The sequence below is a fragment of the Haemaphysalis longicornis genome, unplaced genomic scaffold (genome assembly GCF_048455015.1).
Source record: "Haemaphysalis longicornis isolate Haplotype H1 unplaced genomic scaffold, Haemaphysalis longicornis Haplotype H1 scaffold_1, whole genome shotgun sequence".
NCBI classification, from domain to species: Eukaryota; Metazoa; Arthropoda; class Arachnida; order Ixodida; family Ixodidae; genus Haemaphysalis; species Haemaphysalis longicornis.
In genome coordinates, this window is record NW_027526203.1 from 297887713 (window position 1) to 297909057 (window position 21345).

The 21345-nt window shown below is 46.6% G+C and overlaps 1 protein-coding gene across 3 annotated transcripts in view; it reads right to left on the reverse strand.

Annotated features, from left to right (window-relative positions):
* LOC144148791 (nose resistant to fluoxetine protein 6-like) overlaps nt 1-18119 on the reverse strand; it is a 42451-nt gene extending 24332 nt beyond the window's left edge. The window contains exons 1-6 of one of the 3 annotated variants that reach the window (XM_077680314.1): nt 17983-18119; nt 12945-13156; nt 11836-11947; nt 6268-6352; nt 3428-3516; nt 3120-3299 (exon numbers count right to left, since the gene is read on the reverse strand). In XM_077680314.1, coding sequence (XP_077536440.1) covers nt 3120-3299; nt 3428-3516; nt 6268-6352; nt 11836-11947; nt 12945-13124 — 646 coding nt within the window. In that variant the 5' untranslated portion in view covers nt 13125-13156; nt 17983-18119. Of the gene's footprint in view, nt 1-3119; nt 3300-3427; nt 3517-6267; nt 6353-11835; nt 11948-12944; nt 13157-15767; nt 17943-17982 lie in introns of those variants that run through there. The other 2 variants (XM_077680305.1, XM_077680301.1) reach the window with 2 other exon arrangements.
* Between the last annotated feature and the right edge of the window lie 3226 nt (nt 18120-21345).

The window sequence follows — 21345 nt, forward strand, 5'->3', positions numbered from 1 at the left end:
CCTCGAAGAATCCTGGTGCAACCCGCCGAATTCCTTTTCATAGCTTCTCCCACAAGACGTTTTCGCGTGCCATGCTCGCGCAGGCGTATTTGAATGTAGGGAACGCAGTGTATCGACAGCAGCTGGATGCATCGTTGGAACGTGCCCCTTTTATCCGCACGTTCAGGATGTTCGAAGACATCGCCAGTACGTAAGGGAAATAATGTACACCGGAAGCACGAGAAGCAGAGTATGGCGAATGAATGAATGAATGAATGAATGAATGAATGAATGAATGAATGAATGAATGGCTTTATTGAGAAGGAGGCCGTCGGCGCTGGTTGGGGATTGGGTCAGGGGAAAAACCACAAAGTAAAGTTTATAGTGCTTAAACCTCTCTCCAGCGTTCACATATGGCGAAAGAGTTTAGAGAGCATCTTTTCAGCCGCCAACCACGCGTTGCGCGGCGTCGGCGACGGCGTCATCCCCAGGGAATGCGGTGAACGCGCCAATTATGTCATAACAACTAGAAACACAACTCTGCGTGAGCGCCGGTATGACTGCGGCGGCTTACAGATGGCGCCAGAGTGTCTGCAATTGTACATACGGGGACGTCCTCTCAAACTATTTGCCTCAGTATATAAAAAAATTCGAACACCTACACAGCTGAGCTCAAATTACGTGTTAGAGAGTATTGCAATCGTCGGTGATTTTTCAAGCGAAGCTTGAAATAACTGACTTTAACGTGCGATGCGTGTATGCTAAACGCCATACAGTAATTCCCACCTGAAGAAGGTCTGATGATGATGATAACCCAAATTCATGTTCGCAGGTTTATGGGTCGGCCACGGGAGATTCGTTCGGCCCAAGAGAAGTCGGTTATGCGGCCACGCACTCGTGAGCATGCTCGTGAGCGTGCTCGTGCGAGTCGTGGGGACCCCGAAGTTCGTCAACGGGAGTGGAAGCCAACAAGCAACGAAGGCATTCCATGGGCGAGAAAACGGCTGCAAAAGCTCGTAAGCGTGCTCGTGAGCATCGTGCGGGCCCTGCAGGTTAATAAATAGAAGCAGCTATAAACATAGATTTACTCATAAGGTGAGTTGGACAAAGTTCAGCCTCAACTGTCGTTGTGCATTGCGTGTTACCATCAAACTTCGCATGTTTCACGTTTTAATTTATGAAAAGGACGTTTGATGTTTTGATCTGATGGAAATAATGCCAACGACGTGCTCCTAGAACTATAATAATTCGTGAAGGAAGCTTACCTCGTCAATAGAACTTGAACTTTATCGACCGTTAACACCTAACTTCTTCCCTTTTTTCCCAACGGGTCAGAGTGTCATTCCTGTCTAATTAATTAATTAATTAATTCGTCCATTCGTTCTTTCATTCATTCATTCATTTTATGTAAATGAATAATTCGGTAATATGGGCACGCGGCGAAAAAGCAGTGACTTAAGGCCTTTACGACCTTTACAATATTCACGCGGATGAAATATACGTATCTTATTTTGTCGTGGTCATCCGTTTCAACTGTTTTCTTTTTAAACCTGGCAAATATTCCAACCCTCTGCCTAGCTCAATGACCAGCCTATGATTCTATCCTCATTAAAAAACTTTTCAAATAACGGAAATTAACTTCATCGCCATGCGCCTTGAACTGCATTGACAGTGTTTAGGAAATTAACTTCACCGTCATGCGCCTTGAACTGCATTGACGGTGTTTAGTGTCAGACATTATTTGTTATCACTTCAGCTTCTTCCGAGTGCATTTGCTATAGTTAAGTTTATTGCATGCACCCCTAATTTAGCTCATGCTGAGGATAAAATAGATGTAATGAAATAAAGGGAAAGCGACCACATTTTACTGGGATTGAAATATGCACGCGGAGATACAGTGAAACCCGGCTATAACGAACCCGGATAGAGCGAATTATGCTATATAACGAACAAAAATATTTCAGTTACGGAAATACATGGGAAGCACATTCCTTATAACGAAGTTCACATCCGATATATCGAACTCTGGGCGCCTGAATGGCCGCCGAAATGCATGATCTCGGAGTGGCGATTGAGATATGGATTGGCCGCGACCATTGAGCAAGAGCCGCGACTGAGACATTGCGCCTCGCACGGAGCGACGTAGCGCCCAATACTTTCCGTAACGGTTTCCGACGCGTGGGACTCGCGACGGAACCCGCCCAGTCAGCGAGTCCGGACCGAGACAGCAGCATCGGTGAACTGTGGGAAGAGCTCAACAACGTTCCCGATGATGTCGAGAGTGAAATCCGCCCGACGCTTATAATGAAGCGCGTTCGGCAGTCGATAGGCTCCGCCAATGCTTCTCAGATTTTTGAGGACGCGGACTCGAACTGGCGCAAACAATGTTTCATTGTTGTAGCTTTGTAAGTAGCTTTGTTGCTTGCAAAAAATGAATTTTTTTCGTATGGTAACGGCTACTGTACTATGTTCGTTTCTGCATACGCGGATGGCGGAGTTGGGGAGGGGAGCCGCTCCCGCAGATGGTGAACTCGCCACAATAAGCTCGTTATAGGCGGGTTCGGCTATATCGAACTATTGGATATATCGAACTAATCGCGGTGCATATTGCAGTTCGCTATAAACGGGTTTGACTGTACTTCGCACGGGCCTTCATTTATACGCTGTTTATGTAAAAATTGTAAAACGTAAGCACTGAATCCTTCGTGCTAAACGTTTCCGTTGTCTTCAAAGATACATCATTGAAACATAAACACGCCCCAAATGCTTAGTGTTAATTCCACCACGATGAACAGCTCCGATTTAGTGTAGAATTGACCTGACCGATTAGTATGTATGCGCAAAATTATTTTAGTTCCGCGTGCGCATTCGCATAAGTTGCCAATAAGAGTTGGCAATAAAAGAAAGTGGACAGGAACCATACCAAAGACACACGCCCTGTAATTCCAGGGCACCTTGGTCATTCCATCACCCGCGAATCTTGTGTATACACGCTTCTGGCGCGTAGTTTTCATTACGGTCAATAATATTTATGGCTACGTTTACGAGAGAGAAGAAGGAATTAAGTGTGGCCAAGCATTTGAGAAGTGCACATTTATTGCAACAGTAATTAAAGCATGCAGTTCTTTGGTGTAACTTACAGAAATTTTCGGAGATGGTTCCATATGAGTGCCCAAGGACGATCCAAAATATGCCCAGGAAACGCATCCCGTGTATAAATTTGTAAGCATAGGCCTCAGAATTCGGTTGGTTGTTTGTGCAGACGACTACTCTGGTGTTATCAATCACCGAGAATGCTACCAATGCTTTGTAACAAGCACCTAGAAGAAAAGCACGTATATATGACAGTCATACAATATCGACCGATTTGCGAATGCGTGAGCTCATCCAGCCACCGCTGGTTACTCAAAGTGAAATTTCGCTGCAGAGAAAACTCAAATGTTCTCACCATTTTTTCTTTGCTGTTCCCACTTGCCAGCGGTCAACTCAAAGGCCGTGCTCAAAATGACTAACACTACAGTAGCTCCTAGTGCAGCTCTGAAAACATGTTTGAGCAGAATGTTTGTGCGCATATATACAAGGGGAATAAAAAAAAATGAACGACATCACGACCTTCCTCATCTTTCTAACGCGAAGCGTTTCTTGAGATGTGGTGATTATTCTCCTCTAAACACTGTTTCTTTTCGAGTGACGCATTATTGAGACTGTGCAGAAATATGAAGCACAGCATGAATGTTGATGAGGAGAGCATATTTGAGAAGAATGTGACGAGAGAACTGACGCAGGGTGGGACAAAGTGGCCAAGAGCAGTTTAAGGAAGATCTTTAGACGGAGTTCAACGAGGCGTGCGATGATTATTATACGAAAAATTATTCGGACAAGAGTGCGACGAAAGGTTCTTCGCGAACTGTGACAAGGAAACAGAGAAGGAGTGTTTTTGACGTCAACTGTGACAGGGAGTTGTTAGACTTGTACTGCTGCGAGAAATCGAGCGCGATAGGAATGCAGCCAGCGTGGGGATGAGCGGTCCTAAAGTAGCATTAGTTTACGGCAGCGTCCTGTTGAGCTCAGTAAGAGGTGTGTCTAGAAGTGTGATAAGTGGTACAGCGGCTTGAGTTTCCGTCTCCGGAGTTCAACAAATCCCTTTGAATGGCGTTTTTAGATTACGAAGAAGCTTGTGGGTAAGTGAAGACCACTGCAGTACAGGAAGTATTAAGAGACCAGGGAAGAGAGGAGGCTTGCATGTGGCTCGTAAATGACACATGCAAGGGATGCGGGGGCAGGATACTCCTGCGCAAGGAGAGCGCAGCGTTCCCTAGCCGGAAGGCCGTAAGACCGGGAGACAATATCTCTGCAAAATTTGTTGCAGCCTGTCCAAGGTGGTAGTTAGAGAACTTGATTGGGAGAAGTGAGGGCTACAAGTAAATGGAGCATATATGAGCCACTTGAGATTTGAAGGTAACATTGTCTTGTTCAGTGGGTCTCAAAAATGAAAGTAATCTTCAGGAACTTCTTCAAGACTTCTTCAAGGAAATGCTCCGTCCTGTTGTTGAAATGAAGAAATCGCAAGTAATCTTAAGCGACATGCAGAAATCTCCACCTTTGCCTAGAATAGAATAGGTGCATAAAAGTAATCATCTTGCACAAGTTATCGCTGCTGAATCCGACCACTAGAGAGAAATCCGACCTCGAAATAGTGTGGTTTGGAGGGTAGTTCGGCAATCACGATCAAATAATGAATAGTAGGCTACATCTGTCATTGAAAAGAGTGATGTACAACCTCTGCGTGCTAGCGATGACGAGTTATAGGCCAGAAACTTAGCGCGTCACTCAACACCTTGAACGAAAAGTTTGGTGAACCCAAAAAGCCTAAGAAAGAAGGGCGATGGCCGTAATGCTTGGGGGATAGCTAGAGACGAACATGCCTGCATAGGGAAGAGGCTCGGGTGGAAGACATAGCTGTAATAGGACAAAGAAGTCGACTTGGGTCGGGCATGTAGTATATATATAATTGACAACAGGACAAATATTCGGGCAACGCAGTGGCTGCTGAAATGAGGGACTAGCGTTGGGAAAGTCCATTAACTAGGGGAACCAACGAAAATTTCGGGCACCGAATTTTTTCGGCACTGCAAGACAGAAGGGGGGGGGGGGGCTTGAAATTCTATAAGAGAGGCCGTCTTCATGCAGGAACATAAATCGGCTGATGATAAAGAAGGAGAGAAATCGGGGCCATGACCTCCCTAAGAACTATGTTTTTGTCACCCAAGGCTATCCTCATTAAGAACGGCTACGACGAGACCGTGTGGCTGTCTACGTTTTAATTAACTCTCCATGAACTAGGAACAAAGTTGTTCGCATCAATTATTTATAACGTTTTACTACTAAAATGCTAACACAACGCATGGATACTGATAAAACATCAGAGGGGGGAGAAGTTCCCAAAAAATGCTTCACGCTAAAAAACAGTCAAAGGTTTATTAACACCAAAGTCTTTTTCTTATATTCTGGCAGCTTTCTTGTCCAGTCTTGTCAGATGTAAGAGCGAAATCAGGAAATCAAATCTTCAGGCGCTGCGCTGAACGAAGATTCGTTACCAAGGGTGTTATAAGGTAATCAAGCACAATTTAAACACATGAGCGGAGGTTTGCAGCTATAGTAAAACTAGGGGATCTCACGTGTTACCATGTTAACAAGCAATGCTAACGATGTATTATGAATGGTAAATTAATAAACATTTGCTTATTAGTTTGGTGCAGGTGCGCACAAAATATATAATAAAATGCGTAATGCATTCGCCCCTTTTCTTCTTTCGCCTTCCTAAAATATCTAGAGGGTAGGAGGGGAGGGGGGGGGGCTAATATCGAAGACGCTATACTTCTTTCTCAAGTAAGCAACCACGGAACTAACCGGCACTAAAGAAATGACTTAGTCTAAATTATGTTCATGTTGCTGAGAACAGTTGCAAATACGAGCATAATTGTCGGCGTTTGCAAACATAGCTACCATGCCAGTTATATGCTAGGCCAGGCTCATTACGTGACCATTGGCTCACGTGCAAGCCAATGACATTCGGATCACTACTGTTCAAGGAGTTTTCAGGGTAACACAATCCGAAACCGGAGCAGCATGGGTTTCTTTGATCTTTTGCGCTTGCATTAGTGAGGCGTAAGAAATATTCCGGGGCAGCTGTCGAGGGAAGGCTGTCTCTAAATTCACTCATACCATGCTAACTTCACTAACACCGTAACACTTACGCGTCTGCATCGTTGCTGCTTAATTACTTACAGTATCCACAGCTGGGTCTTGTTTATTGGTTCTGGGCGGTTTGTGACACAGTCTTTCACCGTCATCTTTGCCTTGTTGCCAAATACTGTACGGAGGGAAGAAAACGTCATAACACGAATTAAAGCTGGGAAGCCTCTGGCTGATCAACATATATATGGCGTTTTCATGTTCTTTGACGTAATCAATGAAGGCGTAGATGCCCATTCCTAGAACGCAAAAAAAAGGTACTGCACCTAAAACTAAAAGTTAAAAAAAAATTCGCGCAGCTTGCACTAGGTGTGCAAAGTTGAAGAAAGAGCACAGCTGGCGGTCCCTCTCCCTTTCGTCGGAGACCAGGCTGTTGCACCTTACATTTACACCCGAACTTGCCGCTGAACGTTCGCCATGACTGCAAGCCCGGATCGTTTCGTCCGCAGGCTTTCACATCTTTCCCAAAGTGGGCCGCGTTAGCACGCGCTAGAACCTGCGGCCAAATGAAAGCCAACGCCTGCGCTGCGGACCCAAAGGAAATGCTGTGCGCCCTGAATGCGATGATTGCTCAATCGGATAGCCGCCGGTTTCATAACGCGAGGGACCCAGGTTTGATTCCTAAGACGGGGAGCGTCTTCTTCCCTTTCCATTGGCTGCACGTGTTATTGTTCCTCGCCGCAGCTAACCTCGTACCTCCTAGGCCCAGTGGTTCGTTTGCCGGCTTCACGGCTTTAAGGACCCTGTTTCATTCCCAACGCCTCCATAACCACATTGTTTTGTCGAGGCTTCGAGGTTTTTTTTTTTTTTTTTTTTTTTGCGACTGACTTTGAAAGCTTGGCCTAGACAGATCTACTGTTAAAAGTCTTTGTTGCACACGTGCGAACATCGCTGTATGCACAGTTCGTAATACAGGTAGCACTAAACACTGAATACACAGTGAAATGATTCTTTATCCTAGATCCGGCAGTCCACAATTCACTCATAAAATATCCGTGGGGCCACCTGATCACTACGCAGCTGAATGGCCGATCATGCTGATCAAGGGATTAAAGTGGGCTAGTCACAAACCATCTGCAACTGACCAAAACCGAGTCATGGAATTTTTCCCCATCCGTTAAAACAGACAGACGTGTCACTGCCGATAGTTCTGCATGACTAAAGCTGCAGTGTCTGTTCGTGTCGCATATTTAGGGCCATGTGAGTTCAAAGCATCGAGGTAATTCATTTAATCGGATGGTGTCATGGGATGCACTTGTTAACGTAATGGGTCTACATTGTATAACAGCTATCGCACAATTTTTGATGCAAATAATAGTATAATTGTTATTTTAACACGTCGTGCACAAAGCTGTTAGAGAATTTGTTTGACGATGTAGATAACACTGTTAGGTTTTGTTCTGATATCCTAAAAGGACGACTAATCCCACATTATAAAAATTGCATTATAGGGTATCAGTTATGGTTAGTGATATCGTACACAGGTTGCGAGCACCGATGAAAAGATAAAGAAACGACATGTTTTCTTTTGTCAAGGCAAAACATTCTATGTATGCTTCCGGAAACAGTAACATGGATATATAGCCGATAACCAGAATTTCAGTGCTAGAAGCCTTCCTCAGCTCCCTTATTGTCGGCCTGTTTTTGTGCTTGCAGATTGGCTTCACCACAACGCCCCAAAACGACCAATCAGCGTCACCAAACGTGCAAACGTGGTAAGTGAAGATGACCAACATGCGATTAGAGAAAAAATCCCGGGCTATCTCCACTAACGTGAAACCTGGGGAGGGCCGAAGCATGTAGTGTATAGGGGTATTTTTGGCGCCTTGGCGTTTTTTCCCACGGTGATGAAAGCGCTGGGGGGTAGAGGCATACAGCTTCTCTGTAAGAAGCATTCTAGCGCGAGGCGTAGGAAAACGAGTGTCCGGGTGTGTTCTTTTAGTACGGGTTTTTGCCCACAGAGACGAAATGTTTTATGGCGAGGCATTGAAAAACGAGTGTCCCGGTGTTTTCTTTTAGTACGCCTTACGTTCTAGCGCGAGGCGTTGGAAAACAAGTGCCCCGGTGTTGTAGTAGCGTGACTACATGAAACGACGACAATTACATGAGACATCGGTAGCCGGAGACCCTAAGCGGCTTCGCAGACTCTGCGCTGGGACAACACCGCACATGCACGTCTTGCGCTGTTGTCCCAGCGCAGTCCATTTTTTACTCTAAGCGCGTGCTGGGCCTTGCCATTCGCCAAATTCGCACATTTGTTGTTATTGAGTTTTAGTTTATTCAATAGCCTCAAGGCTTAGTAGAAATTACGGGAGCCGGATCTATATCCAGGAAACTAGATTAGCCTCCCGGATAAATGCAGCAAAGAACGGTAGGTGGGACCATGGAGCCACCGATGCCACTGTGTGTCTTGCCGCAAATTTAGGCCTGAGGTCATCAGACATTTCCTTCGAATGTCCTTGGTTCCAGGGCTTGTCCATAACAGATGGTGAAGGTCTGCCGGAACCGTTTATCAGAGCAGGTTAGACATTTGATCAGGTTGATTGGTATTTTAAGGGTGTCATGGTGAAACCCACCTCCAGCGATTTCTTAGAGTGTACCACCGAGAGAATAAGTTTACGGTCCATGAAAACACAAATCTTAGGTTATTTTTCTTCCGCACGGCATCCCAGAGTATTATGTGCGGTATTCCTGCAATACTTAAGTAATTTCACGACATGTCACAGGCATACCATAGTTTATGGGCGTTAGCGGAAGGGAAATAGCATAAAATTGCCGTTATCGTGGTCCGTACTGTTTTGCTCATCGCTGTACATATGCATCTATATGTATACGGTGGTGAAACTCACCTCCAGCGATTTCTTAGAGTGTACCACCGAGAGCATAAGTTTACGGTCCATGAAAACACAAATCCTAGGTTTTTTTTCTTCCGCACGGCATCCCAGAGTATTATGTGCGGTATTCCTGCAATACTTAAAGGGGTCCTGAAATACCTTCCGCCGATGCATGGATGTACATGTACCCAAATAAAGCAATGTATTTGCAATCTCCTCCCGCAAGAATTTTGTTAAAGCGATGAGTACTAGCTGAGAAATCGTAAATCAAAAACCGCGCATTATCGTCGCTCCGCGTTTCCTCCTCCTTTCGACTTACTCTCCGCTGTTGACGGCGCGCCAGCCTTGCCTCCCATGATGCTGCGCTCCGTAGCGGTGACGTACTTCCGCTATTGCGCTGCTCAGACTGTCGTCTGCTACGGGCAAGCTTTGTTGACACCATGAATACCGCACTCCGCTCCAGGCTGGAAAAGCGGACGAAAAACACTGGCCGCATGTATGCGGCGGCCTGGCCTTGCCCTTTCGCGGTGTACGTTGCTGGCGGCACATGTCTTTTTATTGGCGGCGAACTCGCAGCCGCACGGGGAGGGTCGTGCGCTCGTTCCCTTGATGCACCGCGCACTGTTTATCCAAAAAGCGACGTATCAGATGTGGCCCCGCTGGTGCCGGGTCTTAGTTTGCGGCGGTGGTAATTCCTGCCGGCGGCATGTGAAAAAGTCATATTAAACCGATACAGAACCCGTGCACAAAACGCTTCAATCATGTGACCAGTTCAGCTTGGGGCGACGCGTGGTGGAGAGCGGCAACGTTGGCAAAACATGCTCCGGCGCGGCTCTGAGCTTTCTAGCGCTGGAGCGAGCGCCATTAATTTGACAATCTCAAGCATCGGTTGCCTTGGCAACAAGGCACAAACCGCTCTAGAAGTCAGTTACGGTTCCGTGATCCCGGTTCAACTTGGGGCCCCACCTCGCGACATGTGGGCATTGCAGGCGTACCACTCACTCCCATTGGGAAGTGCGAGATGCGTTTGGCATTACAGGAGGCGATGGTGTGTGTGTTGTGGACGCCTTTGTTTCGCGATGAAATGCGACGTTGTGCTTCTGCGGGTGGATAGTGCTTCCCATGGTCTGGATTATCTTTCTCGAGCGACGTACGACTCAACATCGCATGGGGTATGTGCAGTGTGCGTGGCTAAAAGCCATCGGCTTGTGCGCCAGAGTTAAGTGACTTGCTGTTCGTCCCCGCAAAGCGCGCGAGAGGTGAGTACCGAATTTACGACGGGCAGGAGGCAACCCATCCTCTGTCAATCGTGGTTCAGACTTTCAACGCATGTTGTGACGTTGTGTTCGTTAGAAACGCATCTCTGGATTGTTTTGAAGTTGAATAAAATGTATGCGTCAAACCCGAGCATTCGGCTGAGGGCGTTCTCTGCGATTGCTCGAAAGAAGTGCGACGGGGCTTCAACGCTTTCTTTATGGAATGTACTCAGGTAACAGAATATCCATGTCGTGTTATGGCCGTGTTGCATTCAATACAAACTGTTAAGCGTTTGTTTTACACTTGTTTCGCTTGTCGTAAAATGCCCAAGCACTCCGGCACTCCGCTGGCAGATCAGCCGGCGAGCCGACGCTGAGCAGACGACTTATCTCTTTGCCGGAAGTGCGTGAAAAAGCCGCCCAATAGCAGGATGTCTAGCTCATGACGAACATCTGGGAATCGATGATGTAGACATGTGAAGATGGCGGCGTCCAAAAACACGAAGGGAAGGGTGAGAAAAAAACGACAAACTTTGCAACAAAAGTGTGAGCTTTCCGCTGCGCGTAAAAGAGTAATACTTGGCACAGAGGACGTTGACGACCCAATCTAACGGTTGCGCTAGTTCATTTAGTGTGCTCAAAATGCCTTTCAGGGCTCCTTTAAGTAATTTCATGACATGTCACAGGCATACCATAGTTTATGGGCGTTAGCGGAAGGGAAATAGCATAAAATTGCCGTTGTCGTGGTCCGTACTGTTTTGCTCATCGCTGTACATATGCATCTATATGTATACGGACGGAGGAGCGTTGCTGTGCTTTTCCTTGTGTAATGTTTCTGAGGTGCGTCTCGTTTGGGCTTGAGAGGCATGTGTAGCCCTTTTCCTCCTTCCCGTTTCCGTTGCGTGCTTCTCTGTACAAAAGTTCTTCAATGCTTTTCAAGCATTGCGGGACTCCGTCCGTATCTTCCCTGGCGCGTCCTCGTACTACCAGATGCCGTCCTCCTCAGGTATTTCCATCCCTTTCCCACCTCGGTGGCCTCTAGATTCTATTGCAGAAGAAATACCCTCAAAATTTCTTTCCTTTTCATGACATAATGAGGCATAAATTCTTTTCACAGACATATAAGTGTTTCTACCGGTAAAGGGGATATTATTTATGCCATCCGTTACGCTGACTACGTAAAATAAATTTAAATTGTTGTAGTTGAATCACGGGCTGATGACATTTGTTTCACCTCTGCGCATTGAACCAAGGTCACGATACGAGTGTGCTAGCCAGATTAGTATGAACAAAATACTTCATAATTCGGTGCGTATCTAATACCTGGGTCATGGCACGTACGGTGGTTACCCCACTGCAGTGTCTCATCTTTGTTAATTTGAACGCAACAAAAACCGCTACTCGATATTATAGCAGCTCCAGTGAAGTCGAGGGTTGGCTACGCATACTGAATGCAAGAGCCGGTAGTGAATTCTTTTAAAAACTGCTGAAAAAAAAAACTGCGTACACACCAGCGTAAGTTAGTTTTTGAAGATCCTCTGCGGTGCACTCACTAATGAAACAGATTCCGAAACGAAGTCCCGGCAGGCGGTCGTCAGTCAAATATGACGTAAAGTTTGCAGTCTGGAAAAACAAAGGTAGAGCAAGCAAAATCAGCATAATAATCCTCCTCCTCCTTTTCCTCCTCATAATCTCTCCCCTCCTCCACATCCTTCACCTCCGTCTTCTGCTTATCATCATCATCATATCAATACCTGGGTCCAACGACGGGACGAACACTTCCTACAATGTGCACTGGGGTGTCTACCACCGAGGGGTGTCTATCACTGGGGTGTCTACCAAACGAACAATGAAAACATTTTATGAGTCCCGGTACATATTAGTCTCGAAAAATCTGGTTTGGGCTGGATGACGCCATACAAGCATTGGCGCTGTCAGTTGCCATATCAGCGGTCCTGTTTCTGCATCGCATCGCGTGTGTAGGCACATTATTAGTAAAATTAGCTTTTTTTAATGCTTTGATTGTCCATACAAGCGCATGGTGGCAAAACAGTACGGTAGACAATTTTAGAGTGGTCAGTGCCGACGGCCTTGACAAGCGGTGGATTTTCCTCCGTAAATTTTCCGGCATTTACTAAAAAATTCTTCTGCCAAAATTTTGGACATCCGGGATCTGCTTTTCAGATTTCGTTCTTTCAGAGTTTAGCCTTAGTGCACTTAGCCTTTTATCTTTATTTGCTTTGATCACTTACCACACCATTGCTACTTCTACCAACTATTTGCCATCTATGTCATCTGAATAAAATAACCTTTTAAGTGTGGTTCGAGAACCTGACGCGCGGTTTTGTGCCAGGTGAAGCAGGTTATTTGCAATAATACTTGCAAATGAACTGTAAACTGTAATCAGAAACGCGTAGGCCCTAACCATTTAAAACTTGTTGATAAAACGTACTAGTTGCGCAAAACCGCCAGAACGAGATAGTAACAGCTGAATCAGCTTATTAACACTGCTCAATCTCAGACATGATCAAAACGCGTACTGAACATTTTTCTCATTTCGTCAACTCGATCCCGGCGTCATTTTCTCATTGAAACAAAATCCTTGCCATTGCGTACTTACTCTCTTGTGCGTCATCGCAAGCGCTGGCAGAACCTCCTCGATTGCACCGTAGTTGCCATTCGAGCCGATGTACAGGTTGCAGTACTGGGCGCGCACGTTCTCCGAACCGTCCTTGTGCTTCACGACCGTCTCGATGCACTCGTCATATGCTCCGATGTCGGTGGTGGTTGCCTGGAGCATGCCGCTCGGATATTTGGCCGTTGCATCCACTACTGCGAGCAGGGCACGCACAGACGTTCAGCCCGATTTGGCCAGGGTGCGTCCCGCTTTAATTTCGCTTCGTTTTGGTTGCACTCAACTGCCTCGGCCAGAAAGCGCCCTCAATGAAAGTCACAACCTACAAACAACAAAGCAAAGTACCAGTGGGGACAACCAAACAACTCCACCTTGATCAGTGCCCTATAGAGGACGCTCAGTCACTCCTTCCAGCAGCCGTCTGCGGGGCTAGCGTACCTTTAGTTGTAGTTTACCAGGCGGCATTAAAGCCGAAGCCGTCTTTTCAAACTGCCTTCAGCCGTTGCGTGGGGAACGGTGAGCCTCGCATGTCCGGGTACCTCAGAAAATGGCGCAACTTAACGGTTAGTTATTCAGGTGCGAATCGATGCATGGAACACACTCCAAGGGAGCAAGCAAAACGAAAACGTGATCGCAGGAAAAACAATTCTGATGCCTGAAGTCCAGATGACGGTTTTAATCATCGAACTTTCGTCAGGGCTGTGAGGCGCGGCGCAGCTGGCAAGTACAGAATAATCTACGCCATCTCCCTGCCAAGTTCACCATAGGCCAATAGGAGAATAATCAGCGGGTAGTAGTTTAAACACATCGAAAATAAGGAAATCACAAAGTTATACTACGTATTCAAAGTTAGTAAGCAAGTATGGAAGGCGGCAAACAGCGACGTGTGCACTTGTTGCGGTCGTGCCTTGTTTATTTTTGTGAGCAGCCTTGGGCGAGCACAAAATGAAGGGAACGTGCTCAGTATTTTTACGCGCAGCGGCCCGGGCCCCTACCATCTCACAGTGACCTCCGGTTAGATTTCATACATATTTGAGAATAATGACATTGAAAAACACGTGAAAAAATGGTTATTTACACTGTAAACAAATGAGGTGCAATCCACCATGCCACCCGGGAACGACCTACGCCTTCACGTGCGCTGCATCATCGCTCCCCACCTTCCTCTATATACCAGAAAAGCTTACTTTCTACAGCAGCCTCCTAAAAAGTATTCCGCAGCCCGCATCATGTGCGGTCTTACTGAAGATAAGTTTAGATGTAGTGTGAGTTACTTTGAGTCCGCTCCCGTCATTTGTTTTCAGCTCTAGTCTGGGACCGCAGCATTGTATTACAAAAATACTCATTCTTTATTCACCTTTGTGCATTTTAGATTCTTTGTCTTTTGGCACAGATTACTTCGACCGGCTTCTTTTATGCTACACCACGTTTCTGCCTGCTTCTTCGCTTTCATTTCTCCGTTTTACGCCAGCAAGCAGACTGGTGCACGCAACAGCCACCCTAGAACCAGGGTTCTGTGCAGCTGGTGTGCACCGGTTGTACTCATATGTCATCACGTTCAGGGGTTTCGTGTCACGCACTATTCCACAACTTTTAGGTTTTAAATTTTCATTTTGGAAAATTTTGTGAAACGGGCATATTGCCCACAAAAGCTTCAGATTCAGGACCAATCCTGGTACGAAGAAAGGAACAACAACAACGACAACTTTTGTTCTATTGCTCGCAGCGTGCTGGGATAGCTCAATCGGTGGAGCGTGTGGGCACTACTGTAAAGACCTGGGTTCAAATCCCATCGGACCCATTTCTTTACTGTTTACAGAGGCGGTCACTTTCTTGACCAGATAACAGCAACAGCGCTTTTTCGCAGAATGGGACAGTCAAGTTAGAAATCTCAGCGTAAAAATCAACCCACGTCGATCTCGAGGTTATCGGCTGAGGCTGAAGTCAGAACCTGCGACCTCCCTGACTCAGCAAGTCGCAGCTTCTCGCTTCACCTCGTATGGCACAGCTGAGGTATATTAGGGTAGTTAACGTCGGCCTCATGAGGTTTCCCACCTCTGTCAAGTGTCGCTATTGAAAGCATCGCTTTGAATAGCGCCTGCTTTGACTGCCTCTCTCCGCAAAGGATACACAGCCACTGAGGGACCTGGAGCCGCATGCAGGGTTCTGTGGCAAACATGCAAGCTTTAGCGTAAGGGCCCTCATGAAGGTAGAGCTCATACCTGTAGCTAATATTCTGTTCCACCGAATATGGGGCCTGTTTTATACTATACGGCATCAAGCTTGACAAACACAGAAGCCTTGATAACATGTTGTGAACACCGGCGGTTCGAAAGACACCTGTCAAGTGCGCATGGTAAAGAAAGAGTATTATATTTAATCTTTTCTGCCAACTTAGGAATCGAGTTTCTTTTGATGGCTTCTACGTTAGTTCACCTTTTAAGATGTACCTGTCAATAAAGCTTACAGACTTCTCAAATCTTCCGAAATTTAAAGCCCATCTCATTGATAGTCGTCGCTTAGCAGATGAAATGCAGCGTTAGGTTATCTGTCGTCATCCTCAGCATGACGCAAACGATGTAATCACTTTTGACTCAAATCCTAATTGACATCCTCACAGACGACGCGTTAAGCACCACGTAACCGGATAACCAATTGTAATGTAAAACAAAAAGCTCATGGTGTGTAGACGACTTAGAGGCAGGAGCTGGTAGGCGCCAATGTACGATGTATGAGCAATAAACGTTAAGGCAAAGTTGCTTGAAGCTATAGTCGGACCCATTGATTAGAGCCACCAAGACAACTTACTGCGAAGTGCCCAAGGTTCCAGCTCTTGAACCGCTCGTATGAATTCCGTGACTCCAACGATGCAGCTGGTGGACAAGCGGGCTCTGAGCAGATTTCGAGTGAGGTTACGTCCCGCGCTGGCGATATTCTTCTTGATAAAATCGCGCACAGGGTCGAAGGCTCTGGGTTTCGGGGTCGTAAGGTTCGCCTTTTCCGTGGGCAGGCTCACAACCGGCGCAGTGGAAGTCACATTTTCCGTCGGCGCCAATTGTGTGTAGAGAGATGAAGTAGCTTCATCACGCGAAACACCACGTACGTTCCTTGTAGATTGAGCAAAACATAGGAGCCCAAGCTGAATGAGAAGCACGCTCAGTGTGGTTCGTGCTGGCATCTTTAAAACGCTCAACCGCTTAATAAATACAATTGCCCTTTTTTTCGGAGGTTGTGGCACAGGGCTGAGTCTCCCACCGTTTCAGCTCGCTGTGCGCGCACTGTACCAGAGTTTGACTTCCGCAGAGAAGGGATAACAAAACATGGTTTCGGGCCACGCGAAAATTGGTGCTTGTAGGGCACTGAATGACACGAAGTTCAGTACTGCAGTCTGAGGATAAGGAACAACTCAAGGTGCAGTGAGGAAAGCCGCGATCGTAGCCGTGGTCCACGCAAAGGTTTCACGGTTGTCTCTTCGCAATCGCACCGATTGTAAAACAAATAGCTGGGATTCAGTCTGCTAAAACCACTTTTACTTGGCTGAGTCCACGTCATAAAAGTGGTGGAAAGGGAGAGAAGTAGAGGTTTACGCACAGGGTAGGGGCCCACCACATTGCCCAAGGCCTTAGACGACCATGAATGATATCCACACGTCATTACAGCACCACACGTGTGACCTATTCCACCTGATGCCACAGAAAACGCGTAACTATAAACTGCGCACGGAGCGATTTGATCACAGCAGGAAAACACCATGCCGGCACTTAGCTTTGCCTGCAGTTTATGAGGTGGAAAGCGTTATGTCTTCTTGCACCGCGTGTTTACGCGGATTATTCAGTTCTTGCATTTACTTTCCACCCCATCGCCGACTGTGACACACGAGTGAAACCCAGCTGCATAATTGCAGCCCTCATTAATATTTATGACCAAAGCTCCGAAATACGAAAGCCCTATTCTACAAGGGAACCCACATAACTGCACAACATTCTCGATGTAAGGCACCGTGAGCGAAGGGATGGGTGGCACGTGCATGCCATTTTTTGGCATATCTGCTTAGGTCGGGGTCACCAGTTTAAATAATCGTGTTATTCTGAACGTAAAGGGGTTTTTCCCGACGTATTCTACATCGAATGGGCCAATATACGTGAAGTCTGCTATGTCACTGGTAGCAAGCATGCAACGTGAACCACAATTTTACCTGTATTTCGCAAGATTTGGAATTCTTATCGAGATGTCATATCAGAAAAATTAGCTATGCTTCTGCTACTGCGCCTCGATGCCTTTATGGATATTATATCACCAATTTACCGGTATTGAATATACATGTCTTATTTCTTACTATCCACTGATCTGATTGCAAGCAGCTCAAATATTTCCCACCAAAAATGCACAATGTGATGTAGAATGTTTAAAATATATAATGTATTTGTGACTTCAAAGTATGTTTGATTATTTTGCAATCTTCCAGATTCTTGAACAACAGAACATTTGGGGCAACGCAAGTGCCCAAACACAAGAAAAAAATTCAGAGAGGTACTTAAGATCTTTGCTTGATGACGGTCGCGGTGGCGTCGCCCAGTGATTGTTTAAGCTACAGCCAGCGCCTGCCTCTTCGCGCGCCGTGGGGAATTTGTATTAAATTGCATCTTGTGAGGCGTACTTCCGTGGGCGACCATGCTTAAAAGCTGCTGCTGAGGTAGATGCTTTAGAGTTTAACGCGTGCCCAGTGGTGCGATTGCGTCCTCTCCTCGTCATCGTCGTGATCCTTTTACCACAGCGTTGCCTGTGTCTTCTCGTTGTTACTCTAACTAAAAAGCTAGTTTTAACCGACTGACAACAACTGAGAGGCTATAACTGATAGCCATTGCGATGGAAGTGACTTATAGAGGTGGTGAACCAATGACGCATCATCTTTAAGACTCCGCCACACTCCGCACGCTGCGCGCCGCGGCATCGCCGAGTAAGTTTGCGCATTCACCGCGTTCATCCTGCCCCTGAAATTTTCAGAAATGGTAAGGTCAGCTACCTTTGCTCACAATACTCGCCGTCTGCCCCGGTGCGAGGTCTTGTCTAAACAAGCGCTCCTCCCCTTCCAAGAAGGCGCTCCGGACACATGGTAGAAGGTGTGTGTCCAGAATGGGGCAGCAGCTTACCGCTGTCAGGCTGCCTCCGGTCTTGTAGAGAGGGCCAAGGCCGTGCATGTAAATAGCTTTAAGGCGTTTACCGACGTGCTGCCGCTGACGGAGACGCGCGGCACGTAGGTCGGGTCGTGCCGGCGCGCAAACAACCTTTAAACATATTCAAATGCCTTGAGGCGTTTTTCCTTAGAGCAGCACTTCGCCATTATCCGTCTCGGCAGTGTCATGGAATAGAAGGAAAGGATAGAAAATTGTAAGCAAAACTGGCGTGGAGCGCATGACTGCATCTGAAAAGATTGCTGCAGTGCAGCGAATCCTGCAACAGTACCACTCATTTTAGACGCGATGATATATAAAGAAAACTAGCTAGGTATAGAACAGAATTCATTTGATTGTAGGGTTTAACGCGCCCATGCTACACAAGCGATGAAGCTCCGTAGTGGAAGGCTCCGGAATAATTTTGACCACCTAGGGATCTTTAGCATGCACCGAAATCTCGAACACTCGGGCGTTTCTGCTTTTCGCCTCCATCACAAAGAACAGGTGCAGAACAAACGTCATCATCATCATCGACCTATCTACACCCACTGCAGGGCAAATGCTTCTCCCATAGATCTCCTATTATCCTGGTCCTGTGCTAACTGCGACCAATTTATTCCGCAAACTTCTTGATTTCCCACCTAACTTTCTGCCGCCCCCTGCCACGCTTGCCTTCTCTAGGGATCCACTCTGTTACCCTTAATGACCAACGGTTATCTTGCTTTCGACTTGCATGCCCTGCCTACACCCATTTCTTCTTCTTAATTTCTACTATGTCCTTAACACGAGTTTGTTCCCTGATCCACTCTGCTCTCTGCTTGTCCCTTATTGTTACACCTATCATCTTCCGTTCCATTGCTCGATGAGACGCCCTCAATATAAGTTGAACCCTTTTAGTGAACCTCGAAGTTTTTGCGCCGTAGGCGAGTACCGGTAATATTTCTTCTTCACGGACAATGGTAGGCTGCCGTTCATTATCTCAACAAATGTATTGCTGCAAAAAAAAAAAAAAAAACCTTGCCCGGCTGTGGGGCTGCCACACACGAAACATTGGTTCTGCTTGGTAGAAAACGTTGATTCATCCATTGATTCATCCGTTGATTCATCCCAGTTTTCCACCCTACGCAAGGCGTGTGCAACAGAAAGCTGAAGTCTCCGCGTCTCGTTTGAAGCAGCGAAGAACAGCGCCTGGGAGGTCATGGCGCAGTGCAGACCCTCGGTCCACAGGCCTCGACAAACTGTGACGTTCAATTCACCTATCCCAAGGCTTCCTCTCGTATTTCGCTTGTGGACAGGAACGCGTTGCCCACAGCTGTCCGTTGAGAGATGCCCTTGTTCTGCGTCATGAATATGTCCTTCGTTTCGGTAGGCTTGCCGATACAATTTACTTTTAAACAGCGGAGCTGTTGTACGAGCCTTAAGGTCGCTGTCGCAGGAAAAAAATTGGGCGCGTATCTGCTTCTTTCGTTGCAAATGTCGTCAAAAGACGATAGTCTTTATTGACTTTTGCCAAGTAAATGCCTCCCTTCGCTTTCCCGCTCACCTCTCACGTTGTTCCTCTTGCGTCGCGCTAGTCCCACGGTAAAGACGCCAAAGGTTTGCTTAAATCATTTTAAATTTCCCGTGATCCACTGCTCCAAACCGGGTGTCTCGATGCCAACGCTTCCGTACGGCGAAGACGCGCGTGAATCGAGACGCCGTACTTCAACGTTTATAGAACCGCGTTTCCCTACTCCACGTGCGTTGCAAGCAGAACGTGGAACCTATCTAGTGGAACCTTTCGTAACTGTTGCCGGTTGATTCCTTAAAATTCCGCAAGAAGCTATAGTGGCGCGGGCAGGCGACGGCAAAGTGGCAGGCGACGAAAAAGTGTGTTTTTTTCCTGAAGTTGAAGTATGTAATTTCGCCAAAGTCAAGCATGTATGATTTTTTATAAAGGAACACTGCAAACATCACTTCTGTATTAATTTGTTCTCTTGTATTTGCGTAATGTCTTGTTCTTCAACAATGTTGACAGGTAGGAACATTACACCGGACTTAGATGGGTAGATTTAGCTGTGACTATATAAGACTATTGCGCAGGCATTGTTTTACTTTGGCCGGGTGGCTGAATCGAGTCGCAGACAGACAGACAGAGGGACAGACATACAGACAGACCAAAATTTATGGGTTTAAGTAGCCCAAGAAAGACTATCGTCTTTAAAAAATACCAAGATTAATGTGGAGCTCGTATGAGCGCGTGCCTCGCGGTCACCGCCGAGCGTTCCAGGCACGCGCAGGGGCGCTTTAGCGAAAAAAAAAGTCTGGCAAAAAACCACGAGGAGCGAGAAAATGCCGAGTGCTCGTGAGCGCGTGCCTAGCGGCGACCGCTGATACAACGGCTCCTGCACAAGTTTTAGCAAAAAAATAAAAAATAATAAAAAGTAGAGAACACTCCAGCGTTGCGTCAAGCGCTAGCGCGCGCATATAATGCTTTGCATGACGAACACGACGATATCGATGCATATGACGATGACTACTACTAGCACAGTGCAAAGCAACGAGGAAACGTGTAGATAAACGATTTCAAACTTGTGCAAATGCGTGGGGGCGCGTCCTTGACTGATCACGTCTAAAGAAATCCCGCAGCTTCGCTATGGTTCAAGCCTTGCGCGACTTTGTGCCCGCTTCGCCCGTTGAGCTGGTGGAAGTCTACAATGCTGAGAATGACTTGGCATGCACCACTTTCCGCGAATAAGACGATGACCTTTTCGATGCATACGACTACGATTACTAGAACCGCAACTATGCAAATAAACAGTGATCCTGAAACTTAACTATGTGTCCGGCAATGCTTACCTACAACAGCTTGGCCGCTCAAGTCATGCGCGTGAGTGCAAGCTTCCCAATGTTTTAGGGATCTACTTACAAGCGCTTGAATAATTATCTGAGAATAGCCTTTTTGTTAGAGTTCATCTACAGTGCGAAGGTCATATTTAGGAACCCCCATCTCAACGTTTTTCAGTTGTTCTGTGGGGGACGCAAGCTGGTGCACACTTATAACGCTTTCGAGCCAGTCAAGTGACACATGGGGTGCGTTCCAATTTACCCTTTAGACGGCTTCGTTGCCGTGTTATTGGACAGTCCGCCATGTTAAGCCCCGTTCCAATTCGAACAAAGCAGTCAACGAAGACTGCTTCGAGGAGACAGCATCGAAGTCAGCAACGGTGCAG